The 24,901-nt window shown below is 38.0% G+C and overlaps 2 protein-coding genes and 1 non-coding gene across 3 annotated transcripts; 2 read left to right on the plus strand and 1 right to left on the minus strand.

The window, feature by feature from the left end:
* Positions 1-1,268: 1,268 nt before the first annotated feature.
* LOC140174683 (uncharacterized) lies at positions 1,269-9,770 on the plus strand. Its single transcript, XM_072200173.1, has 5 exons — positions 1,269-2,694; positions 2,847-2,902; positions 2,984-3,119; positions 3,213-3,879; positions 9,752-9,770. Exons 1-5 carry the CDS (start codon positions 1,269-1,271, stop codon positions 9,768-9,770), a joined length of 2,304 nt encoding a protein of 767 aa, XP_072056274.1.
* Positions 9,595-15,293, plus strand: LOC112706508 (beta-galactosidase 1). The gene is made up of 19 exons (XM_025757854.3): positions 9,595-10,259; positions 10,399-10,494; positions 10,574-10,686; positions 10,795-10,861; positions 10,966-11,058; positions 11,217-11,360; positions 11,519-11,607; positions 11,731-11,836; positions 11,919-12,006; positions 12,261-12,379; positions 12,464-12,628; positions 12,809-12,987; positions 13,108-13,217; positions 13,378-13,487; positions 13,631-13,741; positions 13,825-13,935; positions 14,051-14,256; positions 14,345-14,681; positions 14,770-15,293. The coding sequence occupies exons 1-19, from the start codon at positions 10,077-10,079 to the stop codon at positions 14,878-14,880; spliced, it is 2,538 nt and encodes an 845-aa protein (XP_025613639.1). The 5' UTR covers positions 9,595-10,076; the 3' UTR covers positions 14,881-15,293.
* A 7,651-nt stretch (positions 15,294-22,944) lies between these two features.
* Positions 22,945-23,048, minus strand: LOC112708594 (small nucleolar RNA R71). The gene has a single exon (XR_003156446.1). It is a non-coding gene; the product is annotated as a small nucleolar RNA R71 (small nucleolar RNA).
* Positions 23,049-24,901: the final 1,853 nt, after the last annotated feature.

Here is a 24,901-nt window from a genome sequence, read left to right on the forward strand (position 1 = left end):
CAAGTGGGGAAAATGAAAGGAAAGTGTATCTCTCAAGTTCTTGTTTGGCCTATATCATTGAGGAGAATTCTAAAATACTACATCATATATATGTATTTAAAGAAAAAACAATATTAATCACATAAAATATAAAAATAAAAGCATTTATATAATAAAATATTAATAGTTTAACAGGTACTATCGTATTTATTTTAATAATATTTTATCATTTTTTAAGTTTAATTATTGTGTATTAATAATTTTAAAAATTATATTATTTAATTAGATGTATATAGTTGTTAGATGTCTAAAAGAGTGTTATTAGAATTAAGCATAAAAATAAAATTAAAAATGATTAAGGAAAGAGTGAATGCATCAATAATAATTATCTCATAAGTGCACTAATATAATAGTGAATTGAAGCATTTTCACCATTTAAACAATAATTAATAGCAAAATTATAAATTTTACATTACATACAAATCAATATATATAAGTGTTTCAGAGCTTTTTTAGAACTGGATGGTTGGGTTTAAATGAGAGGCTCAAACGTTGGAGAAGGTAGTCTCCGACTTGCTTTACGTTTGGGAGCTTTACGTTTGGGAGCCGCCGTCCGAGTTATGTATGTGAGAGAATGAGAGAGTAGTACCTGCAAAGACGTTTCGATGCCTAAGTTAGCAAGGGGTAAGTAGGTTTAGAGTATATTGAAACTTAGATTTACTGAGTGTGTTAGTGTATTTATAGGTGATGATCCAATAACTACCGTTGAAATAGTTCCACTTCTAAAGGTGGATAACCGTCTCTTTATCTTAGGTTATTGAGATATCTCTTCTACAAATGAGTGAGAGATTTTAGGGGATAGTTACTTATTTGACTAAGTGTTATCTACTAGCTTATGTTGAATTCGACCTTTTTGAAAAGGTCGAATAAACGGTAAAAACCATTTTTGGATTGGGTCTTTTTTACTTACTTAAAGTTGGACTATAATATTAGATCAGAACATGAACAATAGAGTATAAATTTGAATTTCCATAAAAATATAAAACTTCTTATCATTAAATAATATTATATATATATATATATATATATATATATATATATATATATATATATATATATATATATATATATATATGCAACGTCTTTTGACAATAAAAAATTGTGACTATCTTAAGTACCTTATCTATTTTTTGCAAATAGAAATGATCAAGTAGGTTATAAATGTAAAATATCCACTCATAGCATATCATTTAACTACTTTTTTTTTCACATAATTTTAAAAATCGAAGATGAGCGGTGGAGTGAGCGGGGAAGAGACTTTGAGGGTGAAACACGGTGAGGCAGCCGATAATGTCGGCGGAAGAGATAAGGGGGAGAGCGGGGGAGGGATTGCATCAGGAGAAAAGGAGGATCATATTTCGGGAGGGGTTTCTAAGCCTTTGAAGGTTTCTTTCAGGGACAAAGTTGTGGGTTCCAAGATTGCTAAAGCTTTTTCACTTGTTGAAACTTTATCGGGAGATAACATTGCGATAGTTTCTGGGAAGCAAGGAGATCTCTTACCACCGAGTGTCACATTTACCCAAGAAGCTAAGAATTGCTTGGCAGAACCTTATAAGGATGCTATAGTGATTAAGGTGCTAGGTAAACATTATAGCTACACTGCATTGTCTCATAAACTCCGAACGGTATGGAGGATTAAGGGAGGTTTTGATTTATTGGACGTGGGATTTGACTACTTTCTTGTGAAGTTTGATGTGGCTGAGGAGCGAGAAAAGGTTCTCTTAGGAGGTCCATGGATGATTGAGGGAAATTATGTGGCTGTGAAGCCTTGGGATCAAGAGTTTAGATCAAGTGAAAACTGTTTTGGAGCAACTTTAGTGTGGATTAGAATTTCTGGATTACCAATTTGGTGCTACCAAGAAGATGCAATGCTCCGTATTGCGGCTGCAGTTGGCATTCCCGTTAAGGTTGATTTGGCAACAAAATTAGCTGAAAGAGGACGATATGCTCGAGCCTGTGTTCAGATAGATTTAGGATTGCCAGTGACTAAGAAGATTCTTGTTGAAGGTGTTGAATATGAGGTTGAATATGAAAGTCTTCACCTTATTTGTGGCTCCTGTCTCAAGTTTGGTCATGATATGAAGGTGTGCAAGACTGACAGCAATGCAGGAGGAGGAACTAATGCCAAGGTGATCAGCGATGTAGCAAAACAGCCAGAAAGCTCAAATTCAAAAAATCCAGTGCATGTGGAAAAGGCAAGTTTTCATTTTGGCAAGAATCTTGGAGATGAGACTGTAAATGTTACTGTCCCGGATTTGGTGGAGAGTGATTTGCATGCTGTTCATATAGACCATGCACAACATGAGGATTTGGAAGGTTGGACTCAAGTGATTAGGAAAGGAAAGTATAAAATGGGTCAAAAGCCTTCTCCTAGTACCCATCAGGTCCAACCAAAAGCAAAGAAGACTCCTAACAAGGCTACCAGTACTTGGACAAGGCCTAACCACCAACGTACAACACATGCTACTGGATCCAAAGTAAAATTAAGCAGGGGCATCAATATTGGAAAATCGGTTAGTGTGGCTTCTTCGGGGACCCGGCACAATGTTCATTATCAGCAGCAATGTGAGACAACAAATGGCACTGTGCGAAAGCGTCCTCGCCCAAACTCTTTGCAGAATTCACCAGTAGATAAGGATGGAGCATCGACGGCAGGTATGGTGCAAGTTTCGACGGAGAAAATTGGGCTGCCACTTGAGAGTCCATTAAAGGCAGGATTGTCGAAGACAGGGACAACATGTTGAGTCTCGGGTTTGTTATTGGAGCTCCCTTTTTGCTGTTTTTTATGGATAGTTTCAATATCATAGCCTGGAATGTGAGGGGTGCGTCTAACAAGATGGCCCGTGTGCATTGCAAAAATTTGGTGAGAATATATAAACCATCTTTCTTCTTTCTCTTTGAGACTCATACCATGTTTAATAATTTAAAATTTTTTTGGGATAAGTTGGGTTTTCATTGTGTTGGTATTGAGGAAGCAGTAGGACACAGGGGTGGCATTTGGTTTCTATCTTCTATTGCTAATGCTTCTTGTGTGGTTATTGATCAAATTGACCAATGTATCACAGTGAAAGTGAGTGTGGGTAACTTAGTTTGGCTTTGTAGTGCAGTATATGGGAGTCCTCAATTCGAAAAAAGATGTATGCTTTGGGATCATTTGCGTTCTATTAATTCAGGCCATAATAGACCATGGATGGCCATTGGTGATTTTAATGAGATTGTGGCACCAAATGAGAGTACAGGTGCTTATTTTTCTTCTCACAGAGCTAGTCTATTAGCTACTACTCTAGATGACTGTGAGCTCTTTGATCTTAAAGTGACCGGTAGGAGATATACTTGGTATAGAGCAGTTCAGGCTAGCAGGGACTTGGCTAAAAGGTTGGATAGAGCTCTAGTTAATGAGGCGTGGATGTCAATGTTTCCTGAGGGTTATTCTGAAATTCTTAGCAGGCTTCATTCTGATCATTGTCCTATTTTAGTTCGTTGTCATGGTAGCCCCAGAGTGAAAGGTTCTCGTCCTTTTAGGTTCCAAGCTGCGTGGGCAACACATCCTTCTTATAAACATGTTATTAGTAAGGCTTGGAATCAAGAGTTTGGAGGCGTTACTGAAAGGCTTAAGATGGTTCAACAGGCTTCTTTGGACTTCAACTCAAAGATTTTTGGAAATATTTTTGTGCGAAAAAATAAGCTGGAATATCAGATTGATCAGATTCAACGGCGTTTGGAGGTTACCGATGTGTTATCTTTGAGAATTAAAGAAGCTGAACTGAGGGAAGATTATAATAGGCTTTTATTGCAAGAGGAACTTTTTTGGTACCAGAAATCTAGAGAGCAGTGGGTCAAGTATGGGGATAGAAACACTAAATTCTTTCATCTTCAGACTTTGGTGCGTAGAAACCATAATAGAGTACATGGATTATATGTTAGAGATGGGTCTTGGTCTACTGATCCAGATATTCTCCAGGAAGAAGCCCTCTCTTTTTACAAGAATCTCTTTGGTACAACGGAAGAGGTTGAGGTTGATTGTTTAGGGGATGTTCCGATGCCCACTCTAAGCACTGAGGCTTGTGCTAGGTTAATTGACCCTGTCTCTTTTGCGGAAGTCAAGTCAGCAGTATTCAGTATGAGCCCTTTTAAGGCTCCTGGTCCAGATGGCTTTCAAGCTTATTTTTTTAAAGAATATTGGGAGATAGTAGGCACTGAGATTTGGAATATTGTCCGGAGCGCTTTTTTGGGAGAGTTCTTAAATCCTAGCATCATGGAAACGCTGATTGTGCTTATTCCTAAAATTGATAATCCTACCTTTATGAAGGATTTCAGGCCTATTAGCTTGTGTAATGTTGTTTATAAAATTATCACCAAAGTATTGACTAACCGACTTCGGCCTTTTCTTCCAGATATTGTTAGTCCTTTACAAGGAGGTTTTATTCCGGGTCGTGGTGCTCCTGATAATATTATTGTGGCCCAAGAAATTTTGAATTTCATGAAGCACACAAAATCCAAGAAAGGTACTCTTGCTTTTAAAATTGATCTTGAAAAAGCTTATGATAGGGTGGATTGGAGGTTTTTGGAGAGTACTCTCATTGCTTTTGGTTTTCCTATCATCACTGTTAATTTGATTATGACTTGTGTCCGTGCATCCTCTCTTTCTATTATGTGGAATGGGAATAGATTGGATAGTTTTGCTCCTAGAAGGGGGCTTAGACAGGGCAATCCAATGTCTCCTTACTTATTTGTGCTTTGTATGGAAAGACTTGCCTGCTATATATCTCATAAGGTGGTCGAGGGTGTGTGGAAACCAGTTTCTGTCACTAGGGGTGGCCCAAAATTTTCTCATTTGATGTTTGCAGATGATCTCTTACTCTTCTGCCAGGCTACAAAAAGTCAGGTCCAAATGGTCATGTATTCTCTTAATATTTTTTGCAAGGCATCTGGCATGAAAGTGAATCTTGAAAAGTCTAAAGCTTTTTGTTCTAAAAATGTGACTGCTCGTAGAAGAAATATTTTTACTAGTGTTTCTTCAATACGTTTTGCTTTGGACTTAGGAAGATATCTTGGAGTTAACCTTAATCATTCCCGTACCAGTAGGGCTTCTTTTCATTCGGTGATTGAAAAGGTGAGGGGAAGATTAGCTAATTGGAAAGGAAGGCTTCTAAATAAAGCAGGGAGACTTTGCCTGATCAATTCTGTTGCAGCATCCATCCCTGTCTATCATATGCAGGTATCATTTTTTCCAAATTGGGTTTGCGATAAATTATCTTCTATGATGAGACAGTTCCTTTGGAAGGGTCAAGTTGATGGTAGAGGTCTTTCTCTTGTTAATTGGAGGACCGTGATCACTCCAAAAAAATTTGGTGGCCTGGGTGTTAGAGACCCTGCGTGTGTTAATATATCTTTACTTGGTAAATTGGTGTGGCAACTTTTTCATTGTCAGGACAAGCCTTGGGTTGCTCTATTGAGGGCGAAGTATCTGAGGAATGAGGGAGTTTTAGATGGCCCTGTCCCTTGCAATGCTTCTCATGTTTGGAAGAGTATCTCAAAGGCTTTTGGTGCTCTTAAGGATGCATTCTCTTGGTGCGTTGGGTCACTTGATCAATCTTTTTGGTTTGATAATTGGAGTATTGAGGGCCCAATTGCTCAAGATGTCCCTTTTGTACATATATCTGACTCTGATTTAACTATTAGAGACGTTTGGAAAGATGGTCAATGGAATCTCCATGATATTTTCTCTATCATTCCAGAAGATGTCAAATAGCGTTTGAATGCTTATAATCCGGATTTGAATGCTGGAGAGAGTTCGGGTTGGTCGTGGGGTGTGGCATCTTCTAGACTCTACTCAGCTAGGAGTGGGTACAATTGGCTAGCCAAAAGAAAGTTTGACTGGAATGAGCATGATAATTGGTTGTGGGTATGGCGTTTGCATATTCCTGAGAAGTATAAGTTCTTGATTTGGCTCAGTCTCCATAATGCTATTCCTACAGCAGAGTTTCGTTTGGGTCGTGGTTTAGCTTTATCTAGCACCTGTCATCGGTGTCAGAATGGTTCTGAATCCATTCTTCATTGTCTTCGGGAGTGCCCTAGTGCCAAGGAGGTCTGGACCCTTTTAGGCTTGTATTCAGATAACTCGAATTTACATGATTGGCTCTACAGAGGTGCAAGGAGTGGAGATGCTTTTCTTTTCTTTTCGACTATCTGGTGGATTTGGAGAAGCAGAAATCATGACTTATTTAATATAGATGATTCATGGAGTGCTAGTAAAGTGGTGAGTTTGATTCGTAGTTCAGTAAGGGAGTTTCACACTATTTTTGCTATGCATCAATCTCTGTCTCCTCCTTCACTTTGTTTGCATTGGGTTCCACCTCCAGTTCATTCTGTTAAATTGAATTGTGATGCTAGTTGGTTTGCTCCTTCTGGCTATGCTGGTTTTGGTTGTATTATTCGCAATCCTGATGGATGTTGGTTGAAAGGTTGCACTGAAAAAGTCGAAGTGTGCAGTGTTCTTTTTGCTGAATTGTATGCAATTTGGAGAGGTTTGCTTCTTGCTTGGGAGAGTGGATTTCGTGAGGTTATTTGTGAAACAGACTGTTTAGAAGCTCTTTTCTTGGTAAACCAGAGAATGCTTAGTAAGGATATTCCGGAATGGGATTTGGCAAAGCATATTCAGGAGGTTATGAATTGGAATTGGAGAGTCTCTATTCTTTTAATTCAGAGGACTGCCAATAGTGTTGCAGATTGTATGGCTAAAGCAGCTGCTTCTGTCGCGGACATTCACTCGAATTGGAGCCAACCATGGAGTGAGCTTCAACATCTAATAGATTTAGATATGACCCTAGCCAATTAATTTAGTTTTGTCTCTTTTTTCTTTCTTTTCTATTTAGTCACCAAAAAAAAAATATATCCTATTGTCAAAATAACATTTTGTTAGTAAATAAAGAAACAATTTCTGCGTCACATTCCCCTATAACAGTGAATTGGAATGGGCAAATGTGTCCATGAAGATGAGCTATATAAAAAAGATTTTGATGCATGTTATTAAAAAAAAAAAAAACTGCCTACAAAATTTGACCAGTGACTACGAAACTGTTTTTGTGGCTTTCTATGACACACGACATTGATTCTTTGGTTTCTCACGCTACAAGCAACCAACCAACCAAACCATCGCTCCCAACTTTGTATTACAATGCTATGCATTAAATTTTACACCAAAAATAAATTTTCTAGCTCTAAATATATATAAAAATAAAAAACTTTTGCAAGCGTTCAAAAATACTCATTAACAAAATTCTTGAACAATAAATGAAAATATAAAAAATTACTATCTGTTACTTCAATAATCCCTTGTTCAATTTATATAGAAAATTGCCTTCAATTTTAATTAATAATTTAATATTTATAAATAACTAATCAGTAACACATATAATGCATTCATTTTATATAGCTAGTCATTTTAATTTAAACTAAACCATCATATTTAAGCTTTTTTTTTTTGGTAGAAATCACAAGCCTTTTAATTCAAAGTTCAACCTTTTCTTTTTCATTTAGAAAAATTCTAATAAATCTGAATACATGAATTAATGTGGTTGGGAAGGTTAGGTTGCTGCCTGCAGGTTGTTGAAAAATCATGGAAAATAAGAGGTTGGTACTTGGGTTAGTATGAAATTGCAATGGAAACCAATTCAAGTTAAGTTGCTGATTTAGAGTTGATTTAATTAATATATTATTGCTTTGTTTGTGGGATTTGGAAGTTGTAACGGAAATGCAATCAGATGATGCTTATACTTCACAATTCACATCATATCATAAATAAAAAGCACTACTTCTGTTATATATCGGTTCTTTTACTTCCCTTTATCCCCCCACAAGTAACCATTGATTCCCTTAATTTAGCTTCATATATGGTCACTAATTTACCATAATGTACCATTTTTATACTCGTTTAACTTAAAAGATTCATTGGCTTCACACTAAAAGGTAAGATAAAATTAGACTCAGAACAATCAATTTGAATTTATTAGAGTGATTAACGTATTCGTATATTTAAATAATTTTTAAATATTTAAATATTAATTTATATATATAATAATCTATTAATTAACAATAATATTTAAACGAAATTTAAATATGTTCTAAATTATTTGTTAATAAAAGTATAAGAGATATGGATAATTTGATTAAACCATTTAAATTTGATTCGACTCGATCATTACAAAATACTACTTAACTGATAATTGATCAGATAAAATCTAAGTGTAGAACTTGACCCAGATTCAATTATCTAATAACCCAACATATTATATTAAAATATATATATAACTTTTACTAATTTAATACTAATTTCACTCATCCCAAACTATGAAAACAAAATAATTGTCATCTATACTTCATCAATTGTTTTTAAAAAAGTTCTTAAAGTCATATAAACTTTTTTTTTCTATATTATTTCTAATTTCGTATTTAATATCTAATTATCCGAACCGATTTGATTTGACTCGAATTTAAACAATTCAGACAATTTTATAATGGTGGAAATTTATATATAGTTAATTTTATATAAAGTTGATAATTAAAAATTATTAAATAATTTAATAAATTTAACTAAATTATCATCTAATAACTTTAAACTATCAATTTTATATGAAATTAACTGTAATTAAATTTTCACTTAAATCTGAATTGAGTTGGTTCTCGTATGGACACGAAGGGATGAAGCGCGTGGATGAGGAACATACGGGCGGTGAAAAAGGAACCGACCACATCGGGATTGGGTGGAGAATCTTTCTTTCTTCCTGTCCTCCAAAACTCGTTTTCGGGCAACTTCCTCACCCAAACACGCCTTTAACTTTCAAAAATCATGTTAGAGACTTAGAGCCCATTTAATGATTTAAATACCTTCGAAAATGGAATTCAGTGTCTTGGAAGATCAACCTATGTTTTGTGTTCCCCGTCAACCCAGATTCTTATAAATTATTTAATCCACTTTTTTAAATTTATAGAATTTTGCTAAACAAAGTATTTTTTATTTTGATATTTAGCAAGTGTGTGAAACACATACATATTGGACAAAAACAAAACGCTATTTAATAAGAAGTTGGAAATTGACGCTTCCGAAGATACTTTTAGAATAAAAACTATTTTTTCTATGAAATGTTTAGTTGGGGTGTTTACTAAATTTTTTTGGCATAAAATAAATAATATATTATATTCTATATAAACAATTATTTAAAAATAATAGTTATTTAATATTAAATTAGACGATACTAGTCAATAAATTAGTTCAAATAGTATAATTTCTTCGTATTCATCTAAGAAGTAAGAATCACAAATTCGAATCTCATTACTCAAAAAAAAAAAAAAAGAAAAACACATTAAACACACGAATCTTGACAAGAGCAACACTAATCTTTAGCTTTTCATAACAAATTTGGAGTTTGAAGTTTGAAGGTTTGAACCTCTTCAATATAATAACAATAATAATAAAAAAATAAAATCATACAAATACTTTTTCCCCAAACAAAAAAATTACAAATATTTAGTTGGGTCCACCATATATCCAACAGCACCTCCTCACTGTGTTACACTCCTCATTCCCCACTCCATTCACTTCACTCTCTCTCTCTCTCTCTTTATATAAGTACATGCAAATAGCATTCATTTTCTTACTAAAATATTGTTCTATGTACTTTTTTTTTCCTGTTAAATTTAATCTATGCTGCAGGAAAGAGAAAAGGCAATAAAAAATAGAAGGGAGATGAAAATTGAAAGAAAAACTCAAAAACAATGTCTTTCTGAAGCTCCCAACTTGTTTCTGGCTACCACTTCAATCATTCATTCACTGCAAAAATAAGAAAAAGAAGGATTAAATAATAGAAAGAGAGAGAGTTCATAGAAGACAAAACACAAAAGTGTGAGAAAGAATCAAAAGCCATTTCCATGTTACTTCCCTTCTTCATTTGCTTAGAATAACACAACCTGCATTTGCTTTTGCTTTTGCTTTTTGACTTTACCAAGCTGAAGGGGGGAAGCGAAGGTCTTGTTCTTCAATGGTGAGCATGAGCCTCAAGCTCATAATGTGGAATGTGCTTCTTCCCCTGCTGCTCCTGGCATCTTCATTCTTTGTTTCTTGTAATGCTTCTGTGTCCTATGACTCAAAGGCTATCACCATTAATGGCCAAAGAAGGATCCTCATTTCTGGATCCATTCATTACCCTAGAAGCACCCCTGAGGTATTGCTCTCAGTGTCCTTTCTGGTTTCTGATGTTCTATTATTCTTTTTGCTCAAATGGGTACCTTGAAGTTTCTTCCTTTTTAGTGTTTTGTTTTATGGATTCCTGAGGTTCTGGTCTTTGCTTGTGGCTATTTCAGATGTGGCCAGATCTCATTCAAAAGGCTAAGGAAGGAGGTTTGGATGTGATTCAGACTTATGTTTTCTGGAATGGCCATGAACCTTCACCTGGCAAAGTAAGCTATTGCCTTGTGTGTTTTGCTTTTCACTGAGTGATTAATGGTTAACAAGTTTTCCCCCCTTTGGTAATTGTAGTATTATTTTGAGGGAAACTATGATCTGGTGAAGTTCATAAAGTTGGTGCAGCAAGCAGGCCTTTATGTGCATCTAAGGATTGGTCCTTATGTCTGTGCTGAGTGGAACTTTGGGTAATGAAAGCATTGATTTCCTTTCCTCCTAAGAACATTGGAAAAATTATTCTGGCACATGTTAGAACTAGAAATATCTTATAGCAATTTTGCCTGATTGGATTTTAGGGGTTTCCCTGTTTGGCTGAAGTACATTCCAGGTATCAGCTTCAGAACAGACAATGGCCCTTTTAAGGTAAGATAGGAGACATAATTGGAAAATGTCAACCTTTTTCTTCTCCATTGATGTCATGTGAGCATCTTCTAATTAATCTTGACTTTTGCATTGCCATGTTGAAGTTTCAAATGCAAAAGTTTACCACGAAGATTGTCGATATGATGAAGGCAGAAAGATTATATGAAACTCAGGGAGGTCCAATAATTCTATCCCAGGTATGTGCTTCTGCAATCCTCTAATAAGTCCAATCTCTTAATTTACATTATCTTGCAGACATCACTTATTTGTTCACCTTGTTTGTTACTTAGTCCAATCTTGGAGACTTGTATTGAGACTTTATATTTTACACTGGTGTCATTGACTCATTGTGCAGATTGAAAATGAATATGGACCTATGGAGTATGAAATTGGTGCTTCTGGTAAGTCCTACACTAAGTGGGCAGCAGATATGGCTGTAGGACTTGGTACTGGGGTTCCATGGGTCATGTGCAAACAAGATGATGCTCCTGATCCTATGGTAAGTTCAACCTAAACTGTAATTCTCTTTAGCATTCTCACCTAAGTGAGGATACTAAAAAGGGTTATATTTTTGAAGCCTCTATTATTGCATTGTTGATGCAATGCTTTATAGGTTTTAGGCAGCTTCTAATTTCAATGTGAAAAACTTTTTTTCAGATTAACACTTGCAATGGTTTCTATTGTGATTACTTCTCTCCAAATAAAGCTTACAAACCAAAGATGTGGACGGAAGCTTGGACTGCATGGTATTGATTCCCTCTTTCCTGTTTATTATTTCTTCGGGGTTTCCATGAGAATTAGTAACATACAAGCTAGAGGGTAATGCCTGGTTTTTCATTTTATGACTCTTTACCTTTATGCTTTTTCAGGTTTACTGAATTCGGAGGTTCGGTTCCTTATCGACCTGCTGAAGATTTGGCATTTGCAGTTGCAAGATTTATACAGAAAGGGGGAGCATTTGTCAATTATTACATGGTAACTTGATTATTTGTTGGTAGCAGTTTTTAGGTTCACCTTTTCTAAATACTCATCCTTTCTAACTATTTGTTCATTTCAGTATCACGGGGGAACAAATTTCGGTAGAACTGCTGGTGGTCCATTTATTGCTACAAGCTATGATTATGATGCACCTATTGATGAATATGGTAAACACACAGCATTCAAATAGTTGACATGAACCATAAATACTTTGGTTTGTCTCATTATATACATTAGATTCCAAAATAAGAAATAATTTGAAATTATTCATTTTCAACATCTATTAGTAGGTCCTTTTCTGGAATTGCTTCATTCTTTCTCTTGTAGACTCTATCATACTATATGTGAAGTTAACTTGATTGACATAACACACATTTACACATTGGAGTAAATTGGACTATATTTTTCTTCCTATATTCAGGACTTCTCAGGCAGCCGAAGTGGGGTCATCTTAAAGATTTACATAGAGCAATAAAACTCTGTGAACCTGCTTTAGTTTCGGGGGATCCTGCTGTAACAAAGATTGGAAACTATCAAGAGGTATAACTTGATCTAGTAATGTGACAATTATCGATCCTGAGTGAGATGCTCTAATCAAAGTGAATTCCTAACTTTGATGTCCAGGCTCATGTCTTCAAATCAGACTCAGGAGCTTGTGCTGCATTCCTTGCAAACTATGACCCAAAATCTTTTGCAAAAGTGGCATTTGGGAATATGCACTATAACCTGCCTCCTTGGTCTATTAGCATTCTTCCTGACTGCAAGAACACTGTTTATAACACTGCAAGGGTGAGCGGATCTTCTTTAGAATTATAATATAATTTGAGATTTGATTAAAGAGATATACCAAGTATATATGATTGAGTGAATTAATAGCATGCTTGAAATAAAGAGAAGGATATCCTCTTTCAGCATATTCAAGATCAAGTATAGATTTCAGTTGAAGTGAAGTTGCAAATATCTGTACAGGTTGGTTCGCAGAAGGCACAGATGAAGATGACCCGAATTCCCATTCATGGAGGACTCACTTGGCAATCATTTAATGAAGAACCAGCCTCTACTGATGACAGTTCCTTCACCATGACTGGCCTATTGGAACAGTTAAATACAACTAGAGATTTATCTGACTACCTTTGGTACTCCACAGAGTGAGTGACATACAATTTCTTTCTATCACAATCCTTTGCTATAAACTTAACAGATCATATTCCAGTTATCCATTCTGGTTTTTCCATATCTTAAATTTGTCTTGCTCCATTTCTTGCTAGTGTTGTGATTGATTCCAATGAAGGATTTTTGTGGAATGGAAAGGATCCTGTTCTTACAGTGTTATCTGCTGGGCATGCCTTGCATGTGTTTGTCAATGGTCAGCTATCAGGTGAGCAGCATATTGCTGGTTTATGAATTTTCGGTTATACTTAATTCATCATAAAACAAGTTAGGGTATTGTATTTGAGATTTGACAAATTAGAAGATTGAATGGAATTAATATATCAGGGTTCATCAAGTAATTTATGTACATAACACTTGGTGAACAGGAACTGCTTATGGAAGCTTAGAATTCCCCAAACTAACATTTAGCCAGGCTGTGAAGCTCAGAGCTGGTGTTAATAAAATCTCTCTTCTAAGTGTTGCAGTTGGACTACCGGTATGTTCTCCATCACACACACGTGCGCACACATACACAAACGATATTGTCAGATTCACCACCTTCATTTCCACTCTGCCAATTTTCATAATCACGAAATGTATATATTACATAACTAACTTGTGTCTGTTCCTGACTTGCAGAATGTTGGTCCACATTTTGAAACATGGAATGCTGGTGTTCTTGGCCCAATTACATTATACGGTCTCAACGAGGGGAGAAGGGACTTGTCTTGGCAGAAATGGTCTTATAAGGTTCTTCCTAAAACATTCATCATGCCATCTCTTTCTATTGCTTTATTTTGCTTGAGATTCACTTGAATGCTTCTTTTATTTAGATTGGTCTTAAAGGAGAAGCCTTGAGTCTCCATTCTCTCAGTGGAATTTCCTCAGTTGACTGGATTCAAGGGTCTTTAATTTCTCAAAGGCAGCCACTGACTTGGTACAAAGTGAGTATATCACAAAGCTTCTTTAGCATTCTTTTCGGTTGCACTTGTTGAAAGGCTTATGATAACATCCTACTCTCTTTTTCTTCTTTTCTTTTCTTTTCTTTATTAATTGCAGACTACTTTTGATGCTCCGGCTGGAACCGCACCATTTGGTTTAGATATGGGCAGCATGGGCAAAGGTCAAGTGTGGCTAAATGGACAGAGTCTCGGTCGATACTGGCCTGCTTATAAAGCATCAGGTACCTGTGATTCTTGTGACTATGCCGGAACTTACAACGAGAATAAATGCAGAAGTAACTGTGGGGAGGCTTCTCAAAGATGGTGAGAAATATACATACAGCTTTCTCTGAAGTTGTATCAATGCTGTTGAGAATCTATTCACAAACTGATGGCTAGCTGGTAATTTCAGGTATCATGTTCCTCATTCATGGCTGAAGCCAACTGGAAATTTATTGGTTGTGTTTGAAGAACTGGCGGGAGATCCCAACGGCATCTTTCTGGTTAGGCGCGATATAGATAGTGTGTGTGCTGATATTTATGAGTGGCAGCCAAATCTTAGAAGCTACCAGATGCAAGCTTCTGGCAAAGCTGACAAACCTATTAGGCCTAAAGTGCATTTATCATGCGGCTTTGGACAAAAGATCTCGTCGATCAAATTCGCTAGCTTCGGTACTCCAGAAGGATCTTGTGGAAACTTCCATGAAGGAAGCTGCCATGCTCACAAATCATATGATGCATTTCAAAGGGTATTGCTTCCTTTCTTGCAGAATCTTCAAAAAGTTCAATTGTTACTTTTACTTGGTTCATAAGTCAACAATGATTTTGTTGTTGCAGAATTGTGTTGGACAGAGCTGGTGCACTGTAACAGTGTCACCCGAAAATTTCGGAGGAGATCCATGTCCAAATGTTATGAAGAAACTCTCAGTGGAGGCCATATGTACCTGATAGTTCCATTATTATTATTATTATTATTTTTTCCCCTCAAATTCAATACAGGTTTATCTGGTGAAGTAAAGTTCACACTTTGTTAGAGCAGCAGAAGACAAGCATTGATTTTGGCTTCTTCCAAAGGTGAAGTTGAAGAAACCACAACACACCATCTGGTTGAAAGCCTGCAGAGATTGCAGACATGAATGTGGATATGTGTATATACATTGGTGTTCTGCTTGTTAATTGTTATACAAAAAAGGTGAAAGATTAAGAAGATTTGGTAGATGCACACTGAGACATGCTAATTAAGTCCATGTGCAATTGCTTTTTTTTTTTTTTTCTCTTAGTGTGGAAGCCTCTTGCTTCCTGTAATATTATTTTCCATTGTAAGCTTCATTCATATATGATATTAGCTTAAAATTCAGTCATATTTCCCACCTCACCCCCCTCCCCCCCCCCTTTTTTTTTTTTGGGTAAAAAACCATTTTAAGCCAATACAATGTAGAATTGACGTATATAAGCCAAACTGAAAATCGTTTCAGTAATGCGCCGGATCCTATTTTTATATAATTCGAACCGATATGGTTCGAATTGCATATGAGAGCAATTCAAACCAGGGCAGTTCGAATTACGAGTTGACTTTTCTTCATAAATCGAACCAAGGTGGTTCGAACTACGATTGCAACTAATTCGAACCAGGGAGGTTCGAATTATAGAGAGAGAGGCCGGCCATAGTATTTCGAACCAGGCTAGTTCGAATTAAACAAACCATAAATCGAACCGGGCCGGTTCGAATTAGTGGCAGTCAGAGCTCTATTTAACCGGTGTAAACATGAGTTGGTCTCATTAGAGGAAGTAAGATGGCTAGTGAGGAGAGTTTTGTTGTTTTGGTTCACCACAGAGGATCCATTAAGAGGAAAACTCGTTCCGGAGTGAAGTTCACAGATAAAGATCCTCTCTGTATTGTCGTTACTCCTTGGACGAGCTATGATGACCTTGTTAGATCTGTACTGATGAAGCTCGGTCTGGAAGATGCGAAGCAGGTGAAGAAGTTTTTCTATCGCATTCCAGTCACGGTGCTCCAAGATACCGTGAAGTATGATTGTTTCACGATTAGTAGTGATGAGGACTTGCAGGTAATGTTTCTTTGTCGGCGGCAGTTTCCGGAGGTCAGGACTCCAGAGTTGTTGGCAAAGCTGGTTGATGTGGTATCCAGCTCAGGGGGTTCGAATCGGAATACCACCACTTTAGCCACACCAGCCGGTTCTAGTTCCCGGCCTGCCGTTACTTCTTCCTTCGTCCCTGTTTACCAGCCAGTGGTCCAAGCTGTCGCCTCCCCGTCTTTTGCTGTTGATCTCAATGGCAGCGTAGGTGACGACGTACGTTCAAGGGAAAATCTGCCGAACGATTTACTTGGCGTTGCACCGCTTGGCGTTGGAGACGGAGTGTTGGGTGATCCAGATGAGGATGATGTCGAGCCGGATATGATTGACGATGACAACGGCGATGATATTGGAGCGAGTGAGCTTGCATTGGCGGCGGGTAGTTCTAGCACTGGCACACAGCAGTATCCACCACATTTTTCCTCCTTGGACTTGGATGCCATGAGGCAGGAGGGGGTTTCTGGGCACTCTGTTGGATTCGGAGTGAGAGATGCGGAAGGGACTGCTGGTCTGACAGAGTTCCAAGTTGGTCAGCAATTCCAGGATAAAGATGAAGCCCTTCTAAGTGTGAAGACTTACAGCATCCGGCGAGGGGTACAGTACAAGGTAGTGGAGTCCGATCACCGCCGGTATGTGGGCAAGTGTTCCGAGTTTGGGAATGGGTGCACATGGTTGATTCGACTGAGTCTCCGGAAGCGCAAGGGCATTTGGGAGGTCAAACGGTATAATGGACCTCACACTTGCCTGGCCACATCCATCTCAAGTGACCACAGGAGTTTGGATTATCATGTGATTTCGGCGTTCATTATGCCAATGATTAGAGCTTATGCATCCGTCAGCATAAAGGTGCTCCTGAACGCCACGGCAGCACACTTCAGGTTTAGGCCGACTTACAGGAGGGTCTGGATGGCAAAGCAGAAGGCTATTGCCGTCATCTACGGAGACTGGAATGAGTCATACAACGAGATACCTAGGTGGGTGCTGGGTGTCCAGCTGACGATGCCTGGTACTGTTGCAGTCCTAAGGACGAGCCCCGTTCGAGTTGGAGGACAGGTGGACGAGTCTCAAGCGTATTTTCACAGACTTTTCTGGACTTTTCTACCGTGCATCGAGGCATTCCGTCATTGCAAGTCGCTAGTCAGCATTGACGGCACACATCTGTATGGGAAGTATGGGGGAACGTTGCTCATCACGATTGCACAGGACGGGAACTCCAACATTCTACCTGTTGCATTCGCACTAGTAGAGGGTGAGAATGCAGAGTCCTCGACATTCTTTCTCTCGCACCTTCGACAGCACGTGACACCCCAGCTGGGACTGCTGGTTATATCGGACAGGCATAACGGCATCAAGGCTGCCCTTGAGGCCCCTGACGGAGGTTGGTTACCTCCATCTGCGTACCGTGCATTCTGCATTCGACACGTAGCGGCTAATTTTGCCCTTACGTTCAAGGGCAAAGACGCAAGGAGGCTTCTAGTGAATGCGGCGTATGCGAAGACCAAGGTTGAATTTGATTACTGGTTTGATATTCTGCAGTCTGAAGACCTGGCGATGTGTGAGTGGGCGAACCGGATTGATTATTCGTTGTGGACTCAGCATCGTGATGCGGGGCGAAGATTCGGTCACATGACGACGAACATCTCCGAGTGTGCGAACTCAATCCTCAAGGGGGTCAGAAATCTCCCTGTAGCGTCCCTGGTGAAGGCAACATATGGTAGGCTTGCGGAACTCTTTGTTTGCAAGGGGAGAGAGACTGAGGCCCAGATGGAAACCGGACAACAATTCAGTCAGCATTTGGTGAAGTCTATTGAGGCCAACTTGAAGTCAGCCAGGTGCTTCACGGTGACGTTGTATGACCGGGATAACTCCGAATTCACCGTAGCAGAGACCACTCCGACAGGTTCTTTCTCCTGGGGTACTTACAGAGTATCACTTGCCTCTCGGACATGTGACTGCGGGTACTTCCAGGCGCTTCATTTCCCGTGTCAGCACGCACTTGCATGCTGTGCCTACGCACGGGTTACCTGGACCTCTTACGTTCACAGCGTCTATCAGATTAGTTCGGTGTTCAGTGTGTATCGGATGAGATTCACACCTCCAATCCCGGAGGGCTTCTGGCCACCTTACGACGGGCCCACGGTGATTCCGGGCCCTGACAGGAGGCGTGCGAGAGAGGGTCGTCCTAGATCCATGAGGATACAGACGAATATGGACGAGGCAGATCCGAACTGGCCAAAGAGGTGTGGCCTCTGTCGCCAACCCGGACACACACGATGTAGCTGTCCACAGCTTGGAGGATCGTCTCAGACAGGGGCCATTAGTTGGCATGTTGTTAGTGTTAGTAGTAATTATGTTTAACTTTTCCTGTTAGATGTTATGTTTAGGAACTTATGTAACTGGTTGATCTTTCTACATTGTACTGTGATTGTTGCGAGTAGTAATGACTATGTTGTGTTTCACTTTGAGTATTGCTACAATTCCCATAAATGCAAAATTTAATAAGTAAATGTAAACATTAAACTGTTACATGATTCAATGATTATAAATAGTCACGGTCCCACTAAATAATTTCCAGGTTTCAAAGTACGTTACCATGCACAAATAACATAGGAAAACAGACTCTCAAATAAAAAGAAAAGTACATATGGCTATCATACATGATTGAACCATAAGGAACAAAAATACATGAAACGTAGATCATCTAAATAGATGCGAGCCAGTACCACAGCGACGGGCTACCCGTGCCCTCTGACCTCTGTGGATAAACGACTCCTCATCCTCGATGTCATCCCCGTCATCATCCGGGGCAGGCTGTGCAGGTGGCGTAACATGGAGGGGTGCCTGATGAGCGGATAATTTATACGCTTTTTGGCATTGTTTTCATATAGTTTTTAGTAAGTTTAAGCTACTTTTAGGGATGTTTTCATTAGTTTTTATGTTAAATTCACATTTCTGGACTTTACTATGAGTTTGTGTGTTTTTCTGTGATTTCAGGTAAATTCTGACTGAAATTGAGGGATTTGAGCAAAACTCTGAAGAAGGCTAACAAAAGGACTGCTGATGCTGTTGGATTCTGACCTCCCTGCACTCGAAATGGATTTTCTGGAGCTACAGAACTCCAATTGGCGCGCTCTCAACGGCGTTGGAAAGTAGACATCCAGAGCTTTCCAGCAATATATAATAGTCCATACTTTATTCGAAGAATGACGACGTAACTTGGCGTTGAACGCCAAGTTCATGCTGCTGTCTGGAGTTAAACGCCAGAAAAACGTCATGATCCGGAGTTGAACGCCCAAAACACGTCATAACCTGGAGTTTGACGCCAAGAAATGCCTTAGCTCGTGGATTGATCAAGCTCAGCCCAAACATACACCAAGTGGGCCCCGGAAGTGGATTTATGCATCAATTACTTATTCATGTAAACCCTAGTAGCTAGTCTAGTATATATAGGACATTTATCTATTGTATTAGACATCCTGGATTGTATTTTGATCCTGTGATCACGTTAGAGAGGGCTGGCCATTCGGCCATGCCTGAACTCTTTGCTTATGTATTTTCAACAGTGGAGTTTCTGCACACCATAGATTAAGGGTGTGGAGCTCTGCTGTACCTCAAGTATTAATGAAATTCTATCTTCTTCTATTCAATTCTCTTTTATTCTTATTCCAAGATATTCATTCGTACCCAAGAACATGATGAATGTGATGAGTCAGATTACCCTCATTATCATTCTCACTTATGAATGCGCGTGATTGACAACCATGTCCGTTCTACATGCAACAGAGCTTGAATGCGTATCTCTTAGATTCCCCAACAGAATCTTCGTGGTATAAGTTAGATAGTTGGCGGCATTCATCTGGATCCGGAAAGTCCAACCTTGTCTGTGGTGTTCCGAGTAGGATCCTGGGAGTCCGGAAAGTCCAACCTTGTCTGTGGTGTTCCGAGTAGGATTCCGATCATGAATGACCGTGACGTGCTTCAAACTTTAACCTGCTGAGCGTTGGTGACAGACGCAAAAGAGGGATTCTATTCCAGTAGGAGCGGGAACCAACCGGTGATTAGCCGTACTGTGACAGAGTGCGTTGCATAGTTTTCACTGCGAGGATGGGATGTAGCCATCAGCCATGGGTGATGCCTCCAGACTGGTTAGCTGTGCGAGTGACAGCCGCACAGGTTATTTCCCCGTGAGGAATGAAAGTAGCCACAGTTGATGGTGAACCCCTATACAAAGCTTGCCATGGAAAGGAGTAAGAAGGATTGAGTAGAAGCAGTAGGAGAGCAGGCGTCCTTGGGCTCTACAGCATCTCCATCCGCTTATCTGAAATTCCTACCAATGAATCTGCATAAGTCTTCTATCCCTTTTATTATTCCTTTTTATTTATTATAATTACAATTCCTCTTTTTTCTGCCTGACTGAGATTTACAAGGTGACCATAGCTTGCCATGGAAAGGAGTAAGAAGGATTGAGTAGAAGCAGTAGGAGAGCAGGCGTGCTTGAGCCATGCAGCAGCTGTATATACTTAAAAGATACCTCTACCAATGAATCTGCATAAGTGTTCTATCCCTTTTATTATTTATTTCTTTTTATTATTAATTATTCGAAAACCCATAAACCATTTTTAATCTGCCTAACTGAGATTTGCAAGGTGACCATAGCTTGCTTCATACCAACAATCTCTGTGGATTCGACCCTTACTCACGTAAGGTTATTACTTGGACGACCCAGTACACTTGCTGGTTAGTTGAACGAGATTGTGAAGAAAATAAACAATGCCCTCAGAGTATACATCTTTTATAAATACATAACAAGTGATCACAATTTCGTCCACCAAGTTTTTGGCGCCGTTGCCGGGGATTGTTCGAGTATGGACAACTGACGGTTCATCTTGTTGCTCAGATTAGGTAATTTTCTTTTCAAAAATCTTTTTTTAAAAATTTTTCTTTTATTTTTCGTTTTTTCCAAAAAATGTTTTTCGAAAAAAAAAAAATTATAAAAATACAAAAAAATTAGAAAATCATAAAAAATCAAAAATATTTTGTGTTTCTTGTTTGAATCTTGTGTTAATTTTTAAGTTTGGTGTCAAGTGCATGCTTTTAAAATTTTTCTTGCATTGTTTTCGAAAATTCATGCATTCATAGTGTTCTTCATGATCTTCAAGTTGTTCTTGACAAGTCCTCTTGTTTGATCTTGATGATTTCTTGTTTTGTGTCTTTTGTTGTTTTTCATGTGCATTTTTGCATTCATAATTTTCATGCATTAAAGATTTCTAAGTTTGGTGTCTTGCATGTTTTCTTTGCATCAAAAATTTTTCAAAATTATGTTCTTGATGTTCATCATGATCTTCATAGTGTTCTTGGTGTTCATCTTGACATTCATAGCATTCTTGCATGCATCTTGTGTCTTGATCCAAAATTTTCATGTTTTGGGTCATTTTTGTGTTTTTCATTCAATATTTAAAAATCAAAAATATCTTTTCCTTATTTTCCTCTAAAATTTCGAAATTTTGGGTTGACTTGGTCAAAAAAATTTTAAAAATTAGTTGTTTCTTACAAGTCAAGTCAAAATTTCAATTTTAAAAATCTTATCTTTTCAAAATCTTTTTCAAAAATCATATCTTTTTCATTTTTTTTTAGCATTTTCGAAAATTTCAAAAATATTTTTCAAAATATTTTCAAAATCTTTTTCTTATCTTTTTATCAAATTTTCGAAAATTAGCTAACAATTAATGTGATTGGTTCAAAAATTTGAAGTTTGTTACTTTCTTGTTAAGAAAGGTTCAATCTTTAAATTCTAGAATCTTATCTTGTAGTTTCTTGTTAGTTAAGTAATTTTTAAAAATTAAATCTTTTTTTTCAAATATCTTTTTCAAATATATCTTTTTATCTTTTATCTTATCTTTTTCAAAAATTTTATCTTTTTCAAAATTTGATTTCAAAATATCTTATCTAACCTCCTATCTTCTTATCTTTTTCAAAATTTGATTTCAAATCTTTTTCAATCAACTAACTAACTCCTTGTTTGTTTCTTATCTTTTTCAAAACCACCTAACTACTTTTCCCTCTCTAAATTTTCGAAAATTCTCCCCCTCTTTTTCAAAAATTCTTTTTAATTGTTTTAAATTCTAATTTTAATCTCATCTCATCTTTAATTTTCGAAAATCACTAACCATTTTTTCAAAATTATTTTCGAAAATTTCTTTCTCTTCTCTTATTCTATTTAATTATTTAACTACTAACACTTCTCTTCACCTCTCTTCATCCGAATTCTTCTTCATCCTTCTTCATTCTTCTACCTCTTTCTTCTTCTACTAACCTGAGGGAATCTCTATACTGTGACATAGAGGATTCCTTTTTCTTTTCTTGTTTTCTTCTCTTTCTTATGAGCAGGAACAAGGAAAAGGGCACTCTTGTTGAAGTTGATCCAGAACCTGAAAGGACTCTGAAGAGAAAATTAAGAGAAGCTAAATTACAACAATCCAGAAGCAACCTTTCAGAAATTTTCGAACAAGAGAAGGAGATGGCCGAAAATAATAATAATAATAATGCAAGGAGAATGCTTGGTGACTTCACAAAGCCAACATCCAAATTTGATGGAAGAAGCATCTCCATTCCTGCCATTGGAGCCAATAACTTTGAGCTTAAGCCTCAACTAGTTGCTTTGATGCAACAAAACTGCAAGTTTTATGGACTTCCATCTGAAGATCCTTATCAGTTCTTAACTGAATTCTTGCAAGTCTGTGATACTGTAAAGACGAATGGAGTTGATCCTGAAGTCTACAGACTCATGCTTTTCCCTTTTGCTGTAAGAGACAGAGCTAGAATATGGTTGGATTCACAACCTAAGGATAGCCTGGACTCCTGGGATAAGCTGGTCACTGCCTTCTTAGATAAATTCTTTCCTCCTCAAAAGCTGAGCAAGCTGAGAGTGGATGTTCAAACTTTCAAACAAAAAGATGGTGAATCCCTCTATGAAGCTTGGGAAAGATACAAGCAGCTGACCAAGAGATGTCCATCTGACATGTTTTCAGAATGGACCCTATTAGATATATTCTATTATGGTCTCTCTGAATTTTTGAAAATGTCACTGGACCATTCTGCAGGTGGATCTATTCACCTGAAGAAAACGCCTGAAGAGGCTCAAGAACTCATTGACATGGTTGCAAACAACCAGTTCATGTATACCTCTGAGAGGAATTCCGTGAATAATGGGGTCCCTCAGAAGAAGGGAGTTCTTGAAATTGATGCTCTGAATGCCATACTGGCTCAGAACAAAGTGTTGACTCAACAGGTCAACATGATCTCTCAAAATCTGAATGGATTGCAACATGCATCCAACAGTACTAGAGAGGTAGCTTCTGAAGAAGCTTATGATCCTGAGAACCCTGCCATGGCAGAGGTTAATTATCTGGGTGAACCATATGGAAATACCTATAACCCATCATGGAGAAATCATCCAAATTTCTCCTGGAAGGATCAACAAAAACCTCAACAAGGTTTTAACAATGGTGGACGCAATAGGCTGAATAATAGTAAGCCATATCCATCATCTTCTCAGCAACAGACAGAGAACTCTGAACAAAATAATTCTAGTTTAGCTAATATAGTCTCTGATCTGTCAAAGGCCACCTTCAGTTTCATGAATGAAACAAGATCCTCCATTAGAAATTTGGAGGCACAAGTAGGCCAGCTGAGTAAGAAAGTTATTGAAACTCCTCCCAGTATTCTCCCAAGTAATACAGAAGAGAATCCAAAAGGAGAGTGCAAAGCCATTGACTTAGTCAACATGGCCGAAAGCACAAAGGAGGAGGAGGACGAAAATCCTAGTGAGAAAGAACTCCTGGGACGTCCTCCAAGCAAGAAGGAGCTTCCTAATAAGGATCCTGAGGAATCTGAGGCTCACACAGAGACCATAGAGATTCCACTAAATCTCCTTCTGCCATTCATGAGCTCTGACTATTATTCATCCTCTGAGGAGGATGAAGATGTGACTAGTGAGCAAGTTGCTCAATATCTAGGAGCTATCATGAAACTGAATGCCAAGCTGTTTGGTAATGAGACTTTGGAAAGTAAACCTCCCTTGCTCATTAATGAATTAGAAACTTGGATTCAGGAAACTCTACCTCAAAAGAAACAAGATCCTGGCAAGTTCTTAATACCTTGCACCATTGGCACCATGAGCTTTGAAAAAGCTCTGTGTGATCTTGGGTCAGGGATAAACCTTATGCTACTTTCTGTAATGGAGAAGCTAAGAATCATTGAGGTACAACCTGCCTTGTTCTCATTACAATTGGCAGATAAATCCATAAGACAAGCTCATGGGATAGTAGAGGACGTGCTTATAAAAGTTGAAAACTTTTACATCCCTACTGATTTCATAGTCCTAGATACTAGGAAGAAAGATGATGAATGCATCATCCTAGGAAGACCTTTCCTAGCCACAGCAGAAGCTGTGATAGATGTCAATAGAGGAGAGCTAGTCCTTCAATTAAATGGGGAATACCTTGTGTTTCAAGCACATGGCCATCCCTCTGTGACAAAAGAGAGTAAGCATGAAGAGCTTCTCTCAGTTCAAGGTCAAGAAGAGCCCACACAGTCAAACTCTAAGTTTGGTGTTGTGAAGCCACAACCAAACTCTAAGTTTGGTGTTCAAGCCCCATATCCAAACTCTAAGTTTGGTGTTGGGACTAGACAACATTGACTTGATTGCTCTGTGGCTCCATGAGAGCCACTGTCAAGCTATTGACATTAAAGAAGCGCTTGTTGGGAGGCAACCCAATTTTATTTATCTAATTTTATTTTATTTTGTTTCTTTGTTATTTTTGTGTTTAATTAGGTACATGATCATGAGGAGTCACGAAAAAATCAAAAAAAAT

This window comes from Arachis hypogaea, chromosome 8, assembly GCF_003086295.3.
Source record: "Arachis hypogaea cultivar Tifrunner chromosome 8, arahy.Tifrunner.gnm2.J5K5, whole genome shotgun sequence".
Lineage (NCBI taxonomy): Eukaryota > Viridiplantae > Streptophyta > Magnoliopsida > Fabales > Fabaceae > Arachis > Arachis hypogaea.

Coding starts and splice junctions, on each gene's coding strand:
- LOC112706508 (XM_025757854.3), top strand. CDS start 10,077: ATGGTGAGCATGAGCCTCAAGCTCATAATGTGGAATGTGCTTCTTCCC. Junction 13,488..13,630: donor GTGTTGCAGTTGGACTACCG/GTATGTTCTCCA, acceptor CCTGACTTGCAG/AATGTTGGTCCACATTTTGA. Junction 14,257..14,344: donor GGGGAGGCTTCTCAAAGATG/GTGAGAAATATA, acceptor TGGTAATTTCAG/GTATCATGTTCCTCATTCAT.
- LOC140174683 (XM_072200173.1), top strand. CDS start 1,269: ATGAGCGGTGGAGTGAGCGGGGAAGAGACTTTGAGGGTGAAACACGGT. Junction 2,695..2,846: donor GGATGGAGCATCGACGGCAG/GTATGGTGCAAG, acceptor TCAATATCATAG/CCTGGAATGTGAGGGGTGCG. Junction 3,120..3,212: donor CACAGTGAAAGTGAGTGTGG/GTAACTTAGTTT, acceptor CTATTAATTCAG/GCCATAATAGACCATGGATG.